Source organism: Amblyomma maculatum, chromosome 5, assembly GCF_055883805.1.
Source record: "Amblyomma maculatum isolate TAMU_Amacu chromosome 5, ASM5588380v1, whole genome shotgun sequence".
NCBI classification, from domain to species: domain Eukaryota; kingdom Metazoa; phylum Arthropoda; class Arachnida; order Ixodida; family Ixodidae; genus Amblyomma; species Amblyomma maculatum.
Window position 1 is genome coordinate 134458000 of NC_139348.1, and position 18666 is coordinate 134476665.

An 18666-nucleotide genomic window follows, 5' to 3' on the forward strand; every position below is an offset into this window, starting at 1 on the left:
TTGAAACAGCGCTTTCAATATTGATCATTTCAAGGCTTAGAAAGCAACAGTATAATCGTTATCTATCAACCTTTAGTTCAATCTGTATCTCGCTAGGTGGTGTGAAGTGTAGACTAGTAGATATGGGCCAATATACGAACCTGTCGTCGGCTTGCTGTAAGTGAACGTTGACGTCTTGCTGAATGTCTAATGAATTGGACTGTACCCATAAAATAGGATGCATGCTCGTAATTTTTTTAAAGGCATTGCTGCCAGAAAGCATTCGTCTATGCCTTGAATCTTTGTTCAGCACATTTTTTCCTAACTGTACCCGTAAAGGAGAAAACCAAATCAGATAAAGCTCTACCAAGTAATTAAGGTCCTGGAAATTAACTCGACCCTAGGGTAACACAAGATCCCTCAACCATTGAGCTGCGTTGCCCATTTCTGACCATCTTCAAGACGCCACGAGACTTGAGACAGTACGATGCCAGGATCCTTTGACTGGAGCCGTCATCTTCGCTTTTAGGGTCCTGCCTCCTCCTTTTTTCCCATTGACGCCAGCTCCCTTCGCTCATTCATCCACGCTTGAAGCAACAACTTCATTTTTCGTCATGCAACTGGGTGCAGTCTAGCAAGTCTGTTTCAGAGCTGAAGCTGAAGTATTCCTGTGACTGCTCCAACACTCCATCCAGTCTGTAGACAATCTCCTTGAAAGTGGGTCGGCAAACAGGACTAGCATTCCAGCATGAGGTCATGACGTCGTACCTGTAAATGACAGAAATTAGGGTAAAGCAGAAGGTGGATAAGCTCACTTGTATTACGGTCGACGGCACGTTTCTTTTATAACTCTTATCTGAGACAGATGAAAAGCAATTTTATTCGTGTCTTGCACTTTGCAGAACTGCAAGGGAATATACTCGAGAACTCAGTGGCCTCTTCATAAAGGCAAGTTCTACTTTGGTAAGTTTCAGAAATAACAATTGTCGTGTGGATGAAAATTAATGCCAGAATTTAAAATTCATCTTACCGATTCTCGCTGCCAAAGGTCATTTGCAGGCAGCACGTATCACTACATTGTTCAAATTTGCGGAAATCAATAAGTGAAATTAGAATTTCAAAACTGAAATGAGCTGCATTGCTGATTACCTGCAATATATACATGACACAGGGAAAAACACAAAACAAAACAGGTTACCTCGGAAACTAGTCATGGGTAAAAAACCAACGCAGCAACACGTGTCACTCATCAAGAAAAAACCAGGAAAGAAAATATTTGCGTGTAATCAGCAATAAACCTTAGTTGCGAGTTAGCGCTTGTCTGCGTCGCCCTTTCTGTCCTTGTGTTCCTCGTGCTATTTTTTACATTATGCTCATCAATTGACATTCTTAATCATAGTTTCACGTGGGCTGAAATCCGAGAGCAGAGGCAGTCAGAAAACAAACGTTAGGTCGTTTCGTCAAATGTTACGTACGAGAACAACAAGGTCATAATAGCAGCTGTGGTGAGCTCAAAATTGTAAAAGGGTTAGATCTGGAATCAGAGAATGCAAAGCGCTGCAAGCTTGAGAGGCCTCCTTTGCTTTAGCGGCCACCTAAGGCCACCTTTCTGCAAGATAGATAGATAGATGGATTTATTGAAAGGAAAAGGCAGAGAGGTTGGCCCGAATAATTCAAATCTGGCCTGCTACTCTGCACTGGGGAAGGGGAAGGAGAGAAGAAAGAAGGTCATGATGGGTGACGATGTGGGAGAAGGCATATGAAATATATATACAGACACAGCAGCTTGCTTTACAAACGTGAATCAAGTCCGCTGGCGCTCAAATAACGGCAAAGAGCGCGCACTGCCTGGACGCCCTTCCCCTTGTCCTGCCAAGCGCCCAGCAGCAGTTCCTCCGACAGAGGCCTCTTGTCTAAACGCTTCAAGGAAGCAGCTAGCACATTTCTTTCGTTCGCATACTCTGGGCACACCAATAATACATGGTCCACAGTCTCTGGGATGCCACAAGTTAAACATTCCGGTGAGTCCAGCTGTCCAATTAAATGTAAGTATTTGCGCGTGAAAGCCACGTTTAAACGAAGTCGATGTATCAAGCACGTCTGATGACGCGGAATATCACGCGGAACATAAAATTTAAATGTTCGATCAAGCCTTCTTAGACGGATGTGTCGGGCGTCTGGTTGAGCCCAGTAAGCTGCTGTAACCTTTCTGCAAGTCAACTACAATCATCTCTGATTCGTAAAGAGACTGCATAACTTATGCCAGCGGCAGAATCAGCAGGAAAGCGATGCAAAATTCGACAAACCCAGGCAAAAGCTGGCAAAAACCCATTCTATGGGCACCAGGACAAAATGGTTTAGCCAAAAATCTAGGAGCCAATGTAATTGCCCCGGGATGCAGTAACCAAGCCATCGCTAACTAATGAACACCGGGATATTTGAACACATACGTTGACATCCTCGAACATGTACAGGGAAATAGGAGGAAGTACTCAATCCTCACAGAAAGCTTAGTAGGGAGCAGTTAGTTGGCAAACTGGGATCACTGCAGAAATACCCGTGTCTCCTCATTTTAAACAAAATATACCCAGTCAGGTACATGGACTCTTTCCCCTGTTGTTGTGACAGACACACGCTGTCACACCACATGGGATTGTAAAGAAATAGCAGTCAAACTGCTCATGCATAGCACCACACCGAAACAATGGCAAGTAGCGTTGTCTACCAAGTACTTAGAAGATAAGCTGTGGTTCACAATCCCGATAGAGATACTCACTAGGCGGAAACTCTGTACTGGGACCTGAAATCACAGGAGGCTTTAATAAACTTGGCTTTTCAGCAGGAAAATTTCTCTCATAGTACTGCAAAAGACTTGCTGATAAGATAGTTGCGTCTATGCTCACAAATGTACGTGGGTATAGGTAGCGTATTTTATGTTGATATTACCCTGCACACCCTCTCATCAAACTGATAAAACTACCTCAACGGTGTGAAAAGCATTCAAAAGGTATGGTTGTATGCGTTAATGTTCCACATCGACACTTACTAGATTGGCTTGCAAGACCAATGACAGCCCTTCGACTACCGACCACAAGTATATAGTAACTAAACCTTTTATCTGCAGTCGGATAAAGAAAAGCGCTCAAGTTGTGCATCTGTACTTTAATGAATCGTTAGGCAGTACTGATGGAAATGAATCATTGCGCTAAATGATAAACGTTGAGCTACCGATGGCGGAACTCTGCGCTAAATAAAAAGGTCCTCAAATCGCACAATTATTTCATGCGGCATTGTTAGCAAAAAAAGCTATTTGACACAGCATGCAATGTGTCGAAGAGGTTGTTTCAGTTTTTCCAGGAGACAGCAGTTTCGGACATTTGCTACCTTCTCTAATATAACTGCTTCCATGTGAATAACTAAGAGCTAAAACACAGATCACGCGTTAACAACTCTAATTTAGGTTCCTCCGAATTCAATTGAGTGTAGCTGCAACATCCGAGAGCAGCCAAAAAAAAAAAAAAAAAAAAGGCTCGCCCGCCAACCCTGTTATTTCTGGTTCTATTCTGGCACTTAGAGCACAGCGGTGAGCACAGGGCTGTTTTGTGGTCTGGCCGCAACGCTTCCAGACGACGTTTTTCTCTTTTGTTATTTCCTCGCCATGCTCTCTTTCATCAGCAGATAAAGATGCACTCACCTCGCAGTAACTTTTTAACTGGAGCAAGATTATCTACGCTAGGGCCAAACTCTCTCGCAAACGATAGCAGCTATAACCTGAAGTGTCGCACGCACTGTAATGGCTTTGCAGTAAGAGGTGTTAATGTTCCCTTACACTTCCTGCGGGCAGTCAGCTGGCTTCTCCAGGCGATGGCCCGCGGCAAGGAAATCCAGCAGCTGGTGATTGGCGACGCCAGAATAGGGCACGGCACCCAGGCTGGCCACCTCCCACATCAGCACGCCGAACGACCACCTGCGAAACGCGTTTCCTGGTGAAGCTATGGGCATTGGTTCAATTGGTATTGTCCTCTGCATGTTCAAAATGATGCGAACGATATGTTTATCTGAAACATTTCTGTTGTCCTGCCCTGAAGCTCTCGGTTCAGCTGACGGACCAGTTGGCTTTGGTGACCCTAGCCCACGACATTCTTGACGTTAACGTTACGTCGTAATAATATTTCAAATTGAGAAGATTAAGACTTAATTCTTCAGAAAATCTAGTTTCGGAGTTGTCAGCATCCGCTGGATTCATAATCACGCCTGTGGCCCGTAGTAGTTGGTAACTGATTGCCTGGTAGTGATTGGTTGCTGGGTTTGTGATGTCACGAGACCACATGATATCACCGAGATGACAGAAGCTGCCAACTGGGTAGCTAGGTCCTTAGACATGTTAGAGCGGGATGAGAATTCATGTGTTCAGGACTTATGATCCTGAGTGAGACACCCCAACTCGTAGGAAACGCGGGTATGTCTGTGCGCTTTGGTTACAGCAACGTGTTACACGCATATATATCTTTGGAGGTCTTTCACAGAACGTGGTTTCTTAGGGCTGTTGGCTAGTGAGTATGTATGAGATAATAAAGGGCTCAGTGATTGCGAGAGTAGCACGTGCATGTAGGCGCACGCGGATCCCCAAGGGGCGCCACACACGGGAGCTGCTAGCGCTGACTCATCATGTCCCGAAGAATGGAGCTTATAAGTACCCCAGAATTGTTTAGTTTCGCTTTGATGTGGTTTATTTAGTAGCTAATCTACACTGACGTTTATCTACTGCCAATTACACAAATAATTTTATGGTTTAGAACTAAGTACGAGCAGCAATGGTTTCGATCAGATATTCGATGATTACCACTGAAAAATCTGCATACTGTAGTTTGAAAGGTCAGATAAGTAAGGGAGTGTATGGAGCAACATTCAAAGCAAAGCAAAGCAAGGAAAGCTCACGCACACATCGCTCATGGAGGTGAAGGTCATGTGCGACAGCGACTCTAGCGCCATCCATCGGGCTGGCAGTCGTCCGGTGCCCTGCAGTTTGCGGTAGAGCCCCTCCTCGTAGGTGTCCCTGGACAAGCCCAGGTCAGCGATCTTGGCATGCTGCTCGCTCACCAGCAGCACGTTGCGGGCGGCAATGTCCCGATGCACAACACGTTTTGAAGAGAGGAACTCCTGCGTAGCATAAGGGCGGCTGCTGATCAAAGACATTTCAAGTGAAAGGTGCAGTAAAGAGCGCTCTGCGAAATTTCGTTTTCGCTTTTAGTTAGTTTTCTCGGTTTTCGTGAATAAACGTATGTGTCGCAGACAACGTAGTCGTACATTAAGTTCAAGGCAATAAAAATATTCCCGTGTCGATTGTTTTCGTGAGACTCAACATCAACACTTTGCGACAGCCATTGGAAATCCTCTAATAAGTGATGGCCCCCAATGTAACATTTAATGGTGTTTTTGGTTACGATGCAAATAATCTGTTGGTAGAGCAACTGCATATTTGAGGTTCAGAGAGCTTGTCACCAAAACAACACGCCGATGCGATCGCTCCGCGTATTGGAAGCCGCCACGCGATTGCCTGAAACAAACCTTGAGCCTTGAGACACTCCTCCTAGGCTCTGCGGAGAGGTAAAAAAAAAGAGAGTAAAGAAATGAGCCGAAACGTTTTATTTCATTTTACCACCAAAGTCGGCCGCACAGGGCAATAATTCGAACTTTATAAGAATGCTCTGAAAGTGAAGCTCGAGAGCCCGGGATTTAAAGGCACCTTCAGAATTCACCTTTAGACAGCTTTAATACCCCCATTTAGCGGACAATCCTGTTGCGGCGGTGTCATTTAGAGAAAATCCGGATTAGTTAAGGTTTCACGTCACACGTGCGTGGAGCGGCGGAATGGAAAAGGGATTAAAGCATTATATAGCAATATAGCATAAAGCAATACAAGGTCGCTTCTTGTCTAAACGTCACTAGGACATGTAATATATAAAGTTAAGTAATTGCTCTGGAAAGAAGATTTAAGGTGTCGGACCCGCTACCTCTGGGCTTCGCAGGCACGTACTTATAGTTTGGTTAAAGCGTAGATATTTATTGGTTGGTTGGTTCATAGGAAGGGAAAGGCGCAGTATCTGTCACACTTGCTCTGTGGACACCTGAACCGCGCCGTAAAGGAAGGGATGAAGGTGGGAGTGAAAGTGGATAGAGAGAAAGGGGGATCGTAGTAGAGGGCTACGGAGTAATTTCGACCACCTGGGGATCTTTAACGTGCGCTGACATCGCACAGCACACGGACGCCACTTCGTTTCGCCTCCATCGAAACGCAGCCGCCGAGGCCGGGATTCGATCCCGGGAACTCCGGCACAGTAGTCGGGCGTCTTACCACTGCACCACCCCGGCGGGGCGTAGATATTTATTTAGTGTGGCCTTTCTGTAATAAGGTAGCTCAAGATTACGTTAATAAATATGTGTCAGTCTACAGAAGCACTATTTAGGAACATAGCTGTTAAGTAATTAGGATGGCTCATGTTGTTCAGGAGTTAATGCCCGCTAACATGGATCAGGACGCTGATAGAAGCCGTGAATACTGTAGCACGATACCCTACAAGGCTGAGCAAGTTTCCCCCACATGTTTCAACAGTCTTCCTAGGTTTGGTGCACCTTTGAGAATTGGCCAATTTCACAAGCAGTTCTCTCCATAGCTCTGCAAGCTCACGCGGCCGCCATTATGGCAATAAGGGCACCGCGATAGGTGATTACACTGATTAGAGTCATAATGAGTGTGGACCAAGCTGGCTGCCTCTACTTTTTCAAACGGCCATGGTTTTGAGCTCCACGATAACGGTCGTTATTACCATTAATCAACACAAACAACACATGAGGTTGCCTGACGATTTAACTGATTGACATTATAGGGTTCTACGAAGAACAAACACATTTTATTTAAAGAGGCTTTTATGCATGATCACTGGCGCAATAAATGTTTAATCTGCAACCCATAAGTACAAATATCCTTCTAGAATGTATTAGACGATCATTGTGAATAAAAGGCAGGGTATACTTTAGCATTGGTGGAAAAGAGGATCTTCTCTTTATCTTTGGAATCTGTCAAGCGGAGCTCCAGGCCAGTGTTGGCGCATGTTTTGCGAGGTTAAAAGCACGGTTATTCAAAGCCGATATTAGTTCATCAAACCGACAGGAACTGCCGCCAAGCATTGCACTCAGCTCTCACCATTCCTTGGGCCACTTGTCGGGCGAGTGGAAGCAGCTGAAGTAACGAAGGCTTCTCTCCTAGGTCTGTGAAGAAACGTATGCGATCGAGTGAATTGGGAAGCAGCCATAGTAGAAAACAAAATGGCGAGCGAATAAACACCAATAGGCTGGCAGACTGCACCACTCATGTATTTATGTTCAATTTAGTGGGCGACATGCTTGCGTACTTGTTGAAGATGCTTGGGTAGAGAGGACTTGTGAAAGTGGGAGTGGGGCGAGAGGGGAGAGAGGAGGTTGAGAGCGTAGGATGTGTTTGAAGGACATCACTTCTATTTAAACGGATTGGTTGGAATAATTTCCGCATGGGACTACAACAGTCACTGAATGGTGGCACACTTGTGGCACGACTTTGCATGAAGTCCTGACAAAGTTGCGAAGTGTTCTGAGCTAAATATAAAGAGATTGCCGACGATTACGTTACTTCCTAATGCGAAATTTGAGCGCAGCTCATCAGCTGTTTCACCTTTTCGATAGATTGAGGCAGATATTTCGAGCAAGATACGTATGTACAATTACAGACAACTTTTAAAAATTTTTCGCACGTATTCCTTCAAGAAAACTCCACTAACAGTTCTTGGCTGTTATGAAAGAAGCTTTGTGGTCGGAGAAATGAAGAGAGCAATTAAGTTATCGGGAGGTTGCGGGAGGCAGCTCGCGGGCCCATAGGAATGTAGCGCGACGAACAGATAGCAGCGACTGACTGATGCCGCTGACACCGCTAGCGAGTGAAGAGAACGTGATTCTGCGTTTCGGCCTGGGATGCATGCACCGTGATTCGCTGATAGCGAGCCGGCGTTTGGGCAACCGGAGAGCACCCTGCCGCCACGCAGGAAGAGGGAAAGAGGGAGGGGGGGGGAGGGAGAGAGATCGCGCGCCGCAGTCCGATAACACGCGCGGTCGCCGCCACGGAGGAAGCGGGAAGGGGCTGCCCAGCTGCGGAGCTGGTTACAGGGGCAACGCCGCCGACGCCGACGCCAACGCCAACGACGACACGAAACGCAGGAACGGGCGCCAAAGAGCTGCGTTTTAAAATAAAACCCTGGTAATAATTATTGAGGTGCTGTGCTTGCCTCTTTGTAGACCAATGTCTCAACGAAAAACAAGCTCGTGATGTTAACCACAAAAATAGCAACTTTCCAGGCCAATGCATAATTTCACACCTTGATGAACTGTACGACGGCCCTCTGTGACGTACCTTCCGGGAGGCCAGAGTCTGCGCTTGTAGTCGATGTCGTCCCCAAACCGTGGCCAACGTCTTTCAATTCTTTCTGATCTTCCTGCGTCAGAACACAATAGTCGAGCAAAAAATAGCTCACATAAAATCGAGCGGCCACACGAAATCTAAAGGCTTGTCCTATACATCTAGTTGATACGTTTATGTTGCGCTTAGAGTAGTATGGAAAAAATCATTTGCGGTATATGTTCCTAAATTCTGCCGATGTCAAAAGGCACCAGTTACACACACACACACACACACACACACACACACACACACACACACACACACACACACACACACACACACACACACACACACACACACACACACACACACACACACACACACACACACACACACACACACACACACACACACACACACACACACACACACACACACACACACACACACACACACACACACACACACACACACACACACACACACACACACACACACACACACACACACACACACACACACACACACACACACACACACACACACACACACACACACACACACACACACACACACACACACACACACACACACACACACACACACACACACACACACACACACACACACACACACACACACACACACACACACACACACACACACACACACACACACACACACACACACACACACACACACACACACACACACACACACACACACACACACACACACACACACACACACACACACACACACACACACACACACACACACACACACACACACACACACACACACACACACACACACACACACACACACACACACACACACACACACACACACACACACACACACACACACACACACACACACACACACACACACACACACACACACACACACACACACACACACACACACACACACACACACACACACACACACACACACACACACACACACACACACACACACACACACACACACACACACACACACACACACACACACACACACACACACACACACACACACACACACACACACACACACACACACACACACACACACACACACACACACACACACACACACACACACACACACACACACACACACACACACACACACACACACACACACACACACACACACACACACACACACACACACACACACACACACACACACACACACACACACACACACACACACACACACACACACACACACACACACACACACACACACACACACACACACACACACACACACACACACACACACACACACACACACACACACACACACACACACACACACACACACACACACACACACACACACACACACACACACACACAAAAGGCTCGTTTCCACAATTTGCCTTCAGCAGCAAACAAGTAATATGGAAGCAACAGATGCGGTTTTTAGCTGGCCTTGGGTGCGGCACGTGAGAAGGATTGAGTTAATAATGAATCTGAATCAGAATGGCATAGAAATTTTTAGCCCCGTTTTTATTGTCCAAGTTGTGTAGGTCTCTGTGGAGAGCCCAAGGCTGGGCAGCCCAAATGTAGTAGCCCTTAGGAGCGATGGTTCAGAAACCAGTTTTCGCGGACCCATAGCTTTTAGTTTGGGTGTGTCGGTCTGTTTTCATGGCAAGGGGAAGCAGCTTCAGAAGATGACGGCAAACAAAGGGCAGACAGTAGATACAGTAGCCTCTTGCTGCTTAGGCTACCTTTGTCTCAACTAGAATATCATTGGAGATCCTTAGCAGTCCTCCTAGCCAAATTGTCCTCCTAGCCCTTGTTGTACCCGAAGCTCTTGCTTTAAAGAGCTTACTTTTTGTGCCTTAATGACAAGATCATATATAGTTGTTTGTTTGCTTTAAACATTTTAGTATCACTTTGGGGGCTTTCCCCTTTGAAGAAAAATAATTCAGAAGGTTAGTGTAGCACTAACCCTGCGTAGCTGAGTCAAATGTGTCAATAAATTTAACACAAGTTTGATGGCTGCGCGTACATTTTGGTAACCATATCAGTTTGTTGTTTCATGACAACGGCCATAAATAGGTGACACACTGAGGGGTCTCTTGAGTTAAAACTGCTCGCTAGTGAAGAAAAGCGACGTGAAAGAGAAATGGCTGGCAAGGGACACGGCCCCACGACTCAGGTGCCTGTGTCATTCTTTATGATCTGTCCTAGAATACGCTAAGTCTTTCCTGTACTATTTTTTATGCTTGCATGGACTTTCAACGACGAGATAGTCCGATAATTTTTTTTTATATTTGTGTGCAGTTCTGATTTAATCCCTCTTTGCCGAAATGCGGCGCCCATCCAGATGGGAACTGCAGTAAGGTTGAATACGTAAACATGGCATATACTCTTCCTTTCATAAGGCTGTGACAACCGCACCTCATGCATGCTTTTCTCACTCATTCTGAGTTGTGGTCTTAAAAACATCAAATTAGAACAGCACTTCTCAGCTCAGCAAAGCTGTAAGCTTCTCAGTATTGTACATAAGTGGCTCGAAGCCACTGCTGTACTGTTTTAAAAAAAGGTTTCTTCGACGTCAATGCTCTGACTCTCCTCTATTTTCCTCATTATGCACGGCGTGTTGTGGCTCACGCCACAACTCTCACTGTTCACTACAGTTTTTCTTCTCGCTCACTACGCTGGAATATCTCAAATGACACACAACTTCCGCAAACAGCACAGTTACCTCTTTGTGGAGCTGAGCTCTCTTCCTGATGAGGTATGTCCTGAGGTCTCCAAGTGGGCAGTACTCAACTACCAGGGCGAGCGCTGGTCCCTCGGTGCAGTAGGCTCTCAGGCTGACCACGTTTGTGTGCTGGCCGACCAGCTTGAGCAGCTCCATTTCCAGCAACAGGTTCCTCCTCTCCTCGGGCGTAGGATCAGCTGCAGGGAAAGCATCATTGCTACCGAGTGGCATTCGCGAAAGTATTGATTCAAGGTTTGACTTACAAGGAATTGTTACATGAAGAGAACTAACAAAACCGTACTTAAAACAAAACGATGCAGATTCGCAAAAATTTTACGATTGTTTTGGGCAAAGCAGCTTGTAGTATCTCAGAGAGATATCTTTTTTGTAAAGCGTATGCTACACCTGGCTTTCTTCCACGTCATATGTTCCTTCTAGCATGCACTGCTCTGAGAAACACATTTTAGTGGGTGAAGAGAGCCCAAATTGATTCGTTCACAAAAGACACAAGTTTCAAGCATTTTAAGGTCGAAAACCCAGGCACGTTTTCTTCACCGACCGAATAGTATCTCAATTCAGTCTTTACTATAGTGATTTGCCATATCCGATGCCAAGGAAACGCTCACTGCTTCTGCTTCCAGGACTATGGTCATATGTAACTTTATATCATTTAGCATGCAAACGTGGCTGCGCACTATTAGTCGACATTATGCTATTAGGCTGACTATAGCACTGCTGTCAGTACCATTAGTGGACATTGAATTCTACTTATCAGTGCAGTTTCCACGATAACGTCTGGAGTGAAACATAAAGGGCAAATTGTATTAAATTGATTATACAGTGCGAACTTAAGCTGCGGATATTAATGTATACCCTTAAGCATTTTCACGGCGACCGTCTCTCGGACCTTCCCTATCCAGGCATGCGCTTTGTGGACCACGCTGAAGGCTCCCCTGCCAATCTCTTCGTGCAGCTCCAGCGCCCTGAATGGAATCTCTAATGGGTCCGAGGACTTGCGGAAGAGGCTGAAGGCGCGCCTGCGGAGTTGCAGAAACTCGCTCGGCGTGACTAGGTCCTTCTCTGCCACGGGAGATCCGGCCCATTCCTCATCATCCTGCAAGGAAAATCGCGCAGCGTCACGCAGGCAACAAGTCGTGAGAAATGCGGTGCGAGACGTGGTGTTGTGTGCGCGATACGAACCGCAACCTTGGAATCACGACTCCTGCGCTGAATAGTACACCACGACGCCGTCGCCACTGCTGCAACAAGGAACAGCACGCAGGTGCCAGTGCCCCATAGTAGTACGCTGCTCCATCGAGAGCTTTCTGAAAATTGCAGATATGAGGAAAAGTAGCGTTCGATCCGAGCAGCAGTTCTAAATCTAGACGATTTAGTAGAAAAGATAAAGTTCATGAGCTGATCACGTCAGGATGTGGTTACAGTATTATCATGGAGTCCCAGCTTTGACACATTTTCGTTCTTTCTCGCAGTATAGTTCCGGAGGCAGCTTATAAGTTGTCAAGAACGCCGTGCCAAATACCCTCAAAGGAGGCCCCCCCCCCTGCCAATGATGTCAGTTTTCGACTGTGGTCCCCCTCCAAAGGGAAGGAACCAGCTGTTTCTTCGTCCGTGTCTCTCTTTGGTGAAAGTTATTTCCTCTTTTTCTCGGGACTGAACATCGGTCGCCAATACAATGCCCGTTGTCGCCTACTGGCAACAGGGGGAGGGAATCCTTCTGTGCTTCAGTTGCAAGGATTGAGGTTCCTCTTTGTCGACGCCATTGGGTGGAGGGCCTCTTTAGCGGGGCAATCACCGCTGCATTGTTGGCTTGTAAAACACTATTTCAGAACTACAGGCTTCATGGGAGCGGCAAAGCATGAAGCCACATTCCGAATGGTAAAGAAGCAGTTACTCTGTTTGAAAGCCGTGAACGAGGGTAGCTGCTCCTCGTGAATACCGTTCCAACGAAGCCTAGCTATGTGGCAACATTGCTTTTTTATGCACTCACGAAGCAGAGCTCAAAACATTTGAGGAAGCCGATCAGCGAAAGTATATGCAGCATGAATTTCAGATAAATCTCCAGCGGTGTGCCTAACCATGCATTGTCAAGGCAGTACTTGCGCAATACAAGAGCACTACTTCATCAAACCAAGTACCGCAAATTGCTTCTGCGTGCTCACATTGAGCAGGGTATGACAGTAACGCATGATACGAAAACGATGAAATGAAATTAATAAACTGGTCTAGTATCAACATACCATGTGTTCGAGCTAAATGCAGCTTATCGTTCAAAAAAGAGACAAACAAAAGGAAACAACACAAAATGGAAACAGCCACATTTGCCCCAATTAAAGTTCCAATAAATAGCTATGCTAAGTGCGCAATGAACAAGACATCACATGTAGCGATGACAGGGACCACTCACGGTGTACATGGTACTCTGTGACGGCCGGCTGTCCGAGTCCCGCGAGGCTCTGCGCCTGCACCAGCACCCGGTAGCGAGCGCCATCCCTGATCTCAGATACGTTCAGCTGCTCCGTCTCCTGCCATAGGTGATACAAATCGGGGGACAGCAAAATGGATGAGCTCCCATTAAAACATCCCCATCAGCGAGGGGAGCATGAACAAGTTTGACACGTTCACACCATGCATTAAGAGTGCCAGTGAAACCACTGGTGCTGCGACTGTTCTCGCTTACAAGATTTCTGGGAAATGCGAACATAGCTTCTATTACGGCTTTTAATAGGCTGAAAATGTGACCGAGTTGCATGATTATGAAACGTTTTGTCGAAGAAAGAAGCATCTTAGCAATGGCAAAATATTGTAGCGCTTGAACAGCACGGACAGACTCGGAATTGACAGCGCGAGCGCTAACTTACTCTTACTTTATTCATTGCAAGTGGGTGTTTTATGCTCCTACAGTGTATGTATTACCCTGAACTTGCTATGAATAAATTTAATGGGAAGTTAGCCCACAAGATGAAAATTTCGTAATATTCACATGTGTTTCAAACGCTAAGATTAATGAGGAACCAACTCAGTCAAAGTTAACAGCCACCCGTTCTAACATCACCTGAGCAGTTTCTACCTGCATCTAAGAGCGAACATTTCTCTCTAAAATGTCTCCCAGCAATGGGAGAATCTTTCTATCAAAATAAAACACAGTGGCGCAGCTTGTTTTAGAGGACGAACTCAGTTTCCAGGGCGGAAAGCGATCTGCACGGTTATGCCGGAATTCTTCCGCTAGACAAGGTGGCCTTTAGCAACTCCCATAGACGGTAGCGTGTCGTTTCTTCCAGAGAAATTTTCAGAAATCTACGCGATAAAGGTCTGCGTTGAGGTTTATGTTGAGCTTCACAACCACTCTTGGCGGTCCCTTACCGCGCTTACGCTTCGCCGTATTCTGGGCGCCGGCCCACTCGCGATGTCGAACAGGGGTTTCTCTTCTTCAATTGTCACTTGGTAACCGAGCAGGCGGTTCTCTTCTGATGCGTAGGCCGGTGGGGACCAGGCGATCTGGACCCCGCGGGCAGGCGGTGCCACCCAGGTCGAGGAGGGCTGCTGCACCTCGCGAACCTCCAGCTGGCTTGGAGGTCCCGGCGCTGGATGTGTAAGAAATGTGCTAGGGCATACGTGCGATGCGTATGAGCTTCGTGGAGCGTTTGCCGCCGAACTACCAACCTTTGCACTCAGGATATATTTATCAAAATAGTAAGTATGGCCCCGTTGATGGAAACTCATGGCGGGCGCAGGATGAAGGATGGGCAAATCAAATCCCCACCAGCGCTAACGCTCTGAACTTATTTCGACACAGGGAAAGGATACGTTATCGTCTGAAGCCAAAACAAATGTATAAGAAACTGTGTGTACAGTCCACACAGTATAGAACGCTATAATAAGTGTGTAATTATTCTTTACCATCTGTGCAAGTGCAGGAATATGGTTACAAAAAAAGTTCTAAACCTCTATTAGGATCTTTGTAGTTAAAGGAAAATTTGTCCTAGATTGGGGTTCGAACCCAAGGCTATCGCGCAAGCCCCAAGGGTGACTAAATTTATAATATAAGTTTTAAAACTCATTAGGACGCTTACCTTACGCAATGGGCCTGATCAAGAAATTGTTATGCAGATATTTTCAGCAGGAGTACCGCCTTAATCGCCGGCTCTCTTGCGTGCGTGAATTTGTTTTTATCTAATTTAGTAAGCTGCAGCAATGACACACGTAATTTTAAATTTGTGAATGAGAAGAACGTTTTATTTTAACGCATTGATAACTATCTGCGCTATCTTGCACTTTGGCGTCGAGAAGCTTTCTTTACCATTTAATAAGAACAAAGTGCAAGAAATTCAATTAAGGAGCCCTTGAAGACAGGCAGACGCTGTCATGCTAAATCTGAGGCTGCGATGCAGGTATCGCAAATATCTTTTTTATTCATCACCATTTTCATCCACCGTGACTAAAATTTATGACGCTGTCAATGTCGGCGCAGATTCAGACGGGGCCTCAACTGGTTCACCAGGGTGACATTATGTAATGCAACAAGATGCAAATCCATTATCAGAGGGACATCGCGATGTTTTTTTCTTCTTTTTGCTGCCTATTATTACGGTTGAAGGGATTTCAGATGCTTTTCAGAAACAAAATCTAAGAAAAGAACTAATGAAATCGAAATCGAAGCATGGCAAAATAAAAGTTATTAGACATAACTATTTCGAAATAACATATAAAAAAAAAATACACCCACAGGCCAATTTCACTAGCCTAGTGACAAGAATGAACGCTATCAGTCATAACTGCCCCTTGCAGACGCCCAACCGACATCCTATCCATCTTCAGGTTGCAGCTCAAGTTACACCTTTCGATTACTCTTGCCAAGCAGTTATCATGACTGAGACAAAAAAATAGTAGAATATTTGCATTCCGATCCCTCTCCGCTAAATCTTTCTGTAAAAAACGCATTTTGTTCAGGCGAAATTACTGGCAAACTGAATGAGGATGCAGGTAATTCTAACATTCCTCGGAAACTGCAAAGGGCAATACATTCTTGCGCAGGCATACCGCTTTCTGAAACTATTGTCAAAAGGAAAATAGTATTTTTCCGTTTAATGACCGCGGGCGGGGGCAAACAAGAAAAAGTAAGACAGGATGACATCGAAATCACACCTGCAAGCTCTAGCCAAGAAATGTTTTCAATAGAAAGTTTTTATATGTAGTTTTTTGGAATCCAGTAAGATGGCACCATAACCGTCGCTCGCTTCCTGTGACACTCGTAACTACTCGGTGCGAGGCAGTACAAGCTCTTAATGACCTTATTTCGCTACACATCGAATGACTTAACATGGATTCGCGCCAATATGTTCAGAACAGTGCCTTATTCAATAGTTGCCCCGTCGTGGAGGTGCAGGGGTTAGGGCACTCGACTACTGTTCCCAAGGATGCGGGATCGATTCCCAGCCGCGGCGGCGGCTTTTCGATGGAAGCGAAAAGCAAGGCGCCCCTGTGCTGTGCGATGTCAGTGCACGTTAAAGAATGCCAGGTGGTCGAAATTTCCGGAGATCTCCACTACGACATCTCTCATAGCCCGAGTCGTTTTGAGACGTTAAACCCGACAAATCAAACCAAAACCATCTCCTACAGTTCTCTCACAATCAAAGGCGATGTTCAAGAAAGCATGGTTTGTGCAAGAACAAGAAATGAGTTATCTCACTGCTTGTCTTATTGACAAGCGAAAGCGGTTTAGCTTCGGTAGCCCTGCATAGTGCCATATTACCTCCCTCAGGTTGCTCTGCCCTCGTCCTAACTTTCTCGTTTCCGGTAGCCACCCACTGAATCCTTCCCGTGGCAGCCAACTTCCAGTCCGTTCGAGCCTTCTTCTTTCTTCGCCATAACCTTCCAAGCGATTAAGTTATCCTCTCTTCCCAACCTCCATCTTTCTTCCCTCTCACTTTTTCATACATCTTTTCTCCCTATGAAGTGGAGAGGAGTCTTGCTCTCTTGTCATTTGGCAACTATGGCATGTGGTACTTAATTAATTCATCTTAGTAATAAACTTCTTACGGTTGAGATTGTAGATACCAGAGTAGAATGCAGGGCTGTATGGCTAACCAACAATCCTATAAACGTCTTCGATCTAAAAGCTTTCAGTACATTGGCTCGTGTCACAAACGGCAAGTGCCACGCGGTCACATCTCCAAAAACGTACAGTCTTGAGCAAAAGTGGTATACAACACTCAGCCGGAGGCCGAGGTCGAGAAAACTGCATGCCAACTTCATCTCGCAACAGCTATCTGAGATCGAGAAAATAGTGGCAGTGCCTTCCTTTATCCACATGCATATGTCACTGTCGCTCTCCCTTACACTGTCTCTAGATGGCACTTCGATGCTATTTTCTCGAGCTCTGTCACTGGCTGAGTGTTGTATACCACTTTTGCTCACGACTGTACGTCTCCATTGCAGAATAACGGCAAGCACCTCCGTCGGCACTGGAAAAATGTTGTATCTCACCGCAGAGGCTGAAGTTGAAGTGGTAGCAGTCAAGGCAGGTGGGTGTCCTGAACCACACGGTCACGGAGCCGCTGCTCACCGTCTCCGAGGCGTCCGTGCTGCGCAGGATGGCCGTGTAGTTGGTGTCGAAGCTCAGGCCGCGGATGTCGTAGTGGAACACCTCGTACGGCTGATTGCAGTGGAAAATCAAGAGAAAATCACTTCACAGCAATGGCAGAACTATCTAATGGCAGCACAGACTGCTAGCATTTTAGGAGATATGTAGGAACGTAATAAATCACAGCCGTCGTCATATCAGGTAAGAAGAAACAAATCATAATTCATGCACTAGTCTAGTGCAGGTTTCAGCATGGCGAATTCTAGTTATTATAACGCGCCATGTAGCGAGATTATTATTATATTATGTGCTTAAAGATATCAACAAGTTAAACTTGTAGTTAGGGCAAAACGGGTGGTAGTGACTACTCAGCCGCACGACCAGCTCTTTATGTTGGGTTGCATTGTGCAGTATTTGGAAGTTGCGGTAGATCGCGACGACTAATTTTGGGGCGAGTTGGTAGGTTTTCTTTTTTTAATGAAAAAACGCCTAGCTGTGAGCGGAGCTCTGTCCCATGGTCCTCCGTTGTGTGATCCGTACTTTGTTCCGGCCCTATTAAATATCCCCGGTAGAGATAAAATAAATATTGTATGCGTCATGGTAACTTCCTGAATATGGCCTGTGTGATAATGGCCTTGGCTTTCGCGTTCACGTACCGCCAGGTTCAAATGAAACGGGAGCATAATTGAAACGCGAGCAGCCGATATGTACATATCTAATTTCACACACAAAAAAAACTCAACCACTCACGTAATTTATTTCGGCCTCGATCAAAGGCGCGGTAGCCGCTTTTTGGAAGCGATAACAAATCTCTCCCGACTTAAATACAATTTCAGCAAAACAACAAATCAGTAAGACAAATTTTCAGCTTATCAAGCTAAAAAAAAAGGGACAGTATCACTGGCTTAGAACAGTTAGATAGTAGGCC

General features: G+C 45.9%; 1 protein-coding gene across 1 annotated transcript in view; it reads right to left on the bottom strand.

The window, feature by feature from the left end:
- Positions 1 to 581: 581 nt before the first annotated feature.
- The window catches only part of LOC146189625 (tyrosine-protein kinase receptor torso-like), a 29141-nt gene continuing 11056 nt past the window's right edge, over positions 582 to 18666 (bottom strand). Inside the window, exons 9-18 of the mRNA XM_084605308.1 lie at positions 17642 to 17810; positions 14519 to 14739; positions 13570 to 13680; positions 12011 to 12251; positions 11138 to 11334; positions 8420 to 8501; positions 7184 to 7248; positions 4922 to 5139; positions 3809 to 3946; positions 582 to 747 (exon numbers count right to left, since the gene is read on the bottom strand). Of these exons, the coding sequence (XP_084461434.1) occupies positions 582 to 747; positions 3809 to 3946; positions 4922 to 5139; positions 7184 to 7248; positions 8420 to 8501; positions 11138 to 11334; positions 12011 to 12251; positions 13570 to 13680; positions 14519 to 14739; positions 17642 to 17810 (1608 nt within the window). The remainder of the gene's footprint in view (positions 748 to 3808; positions 3947 to 4921; positions 5140 to 7183; positions 7249 to 8419; positions 8502 to 11137; positions 11335 to 12010; positions 12252 to 13569; positions 13681 to 14518; positions 14740 to 17641; positions 17811 to 18666) is intronic.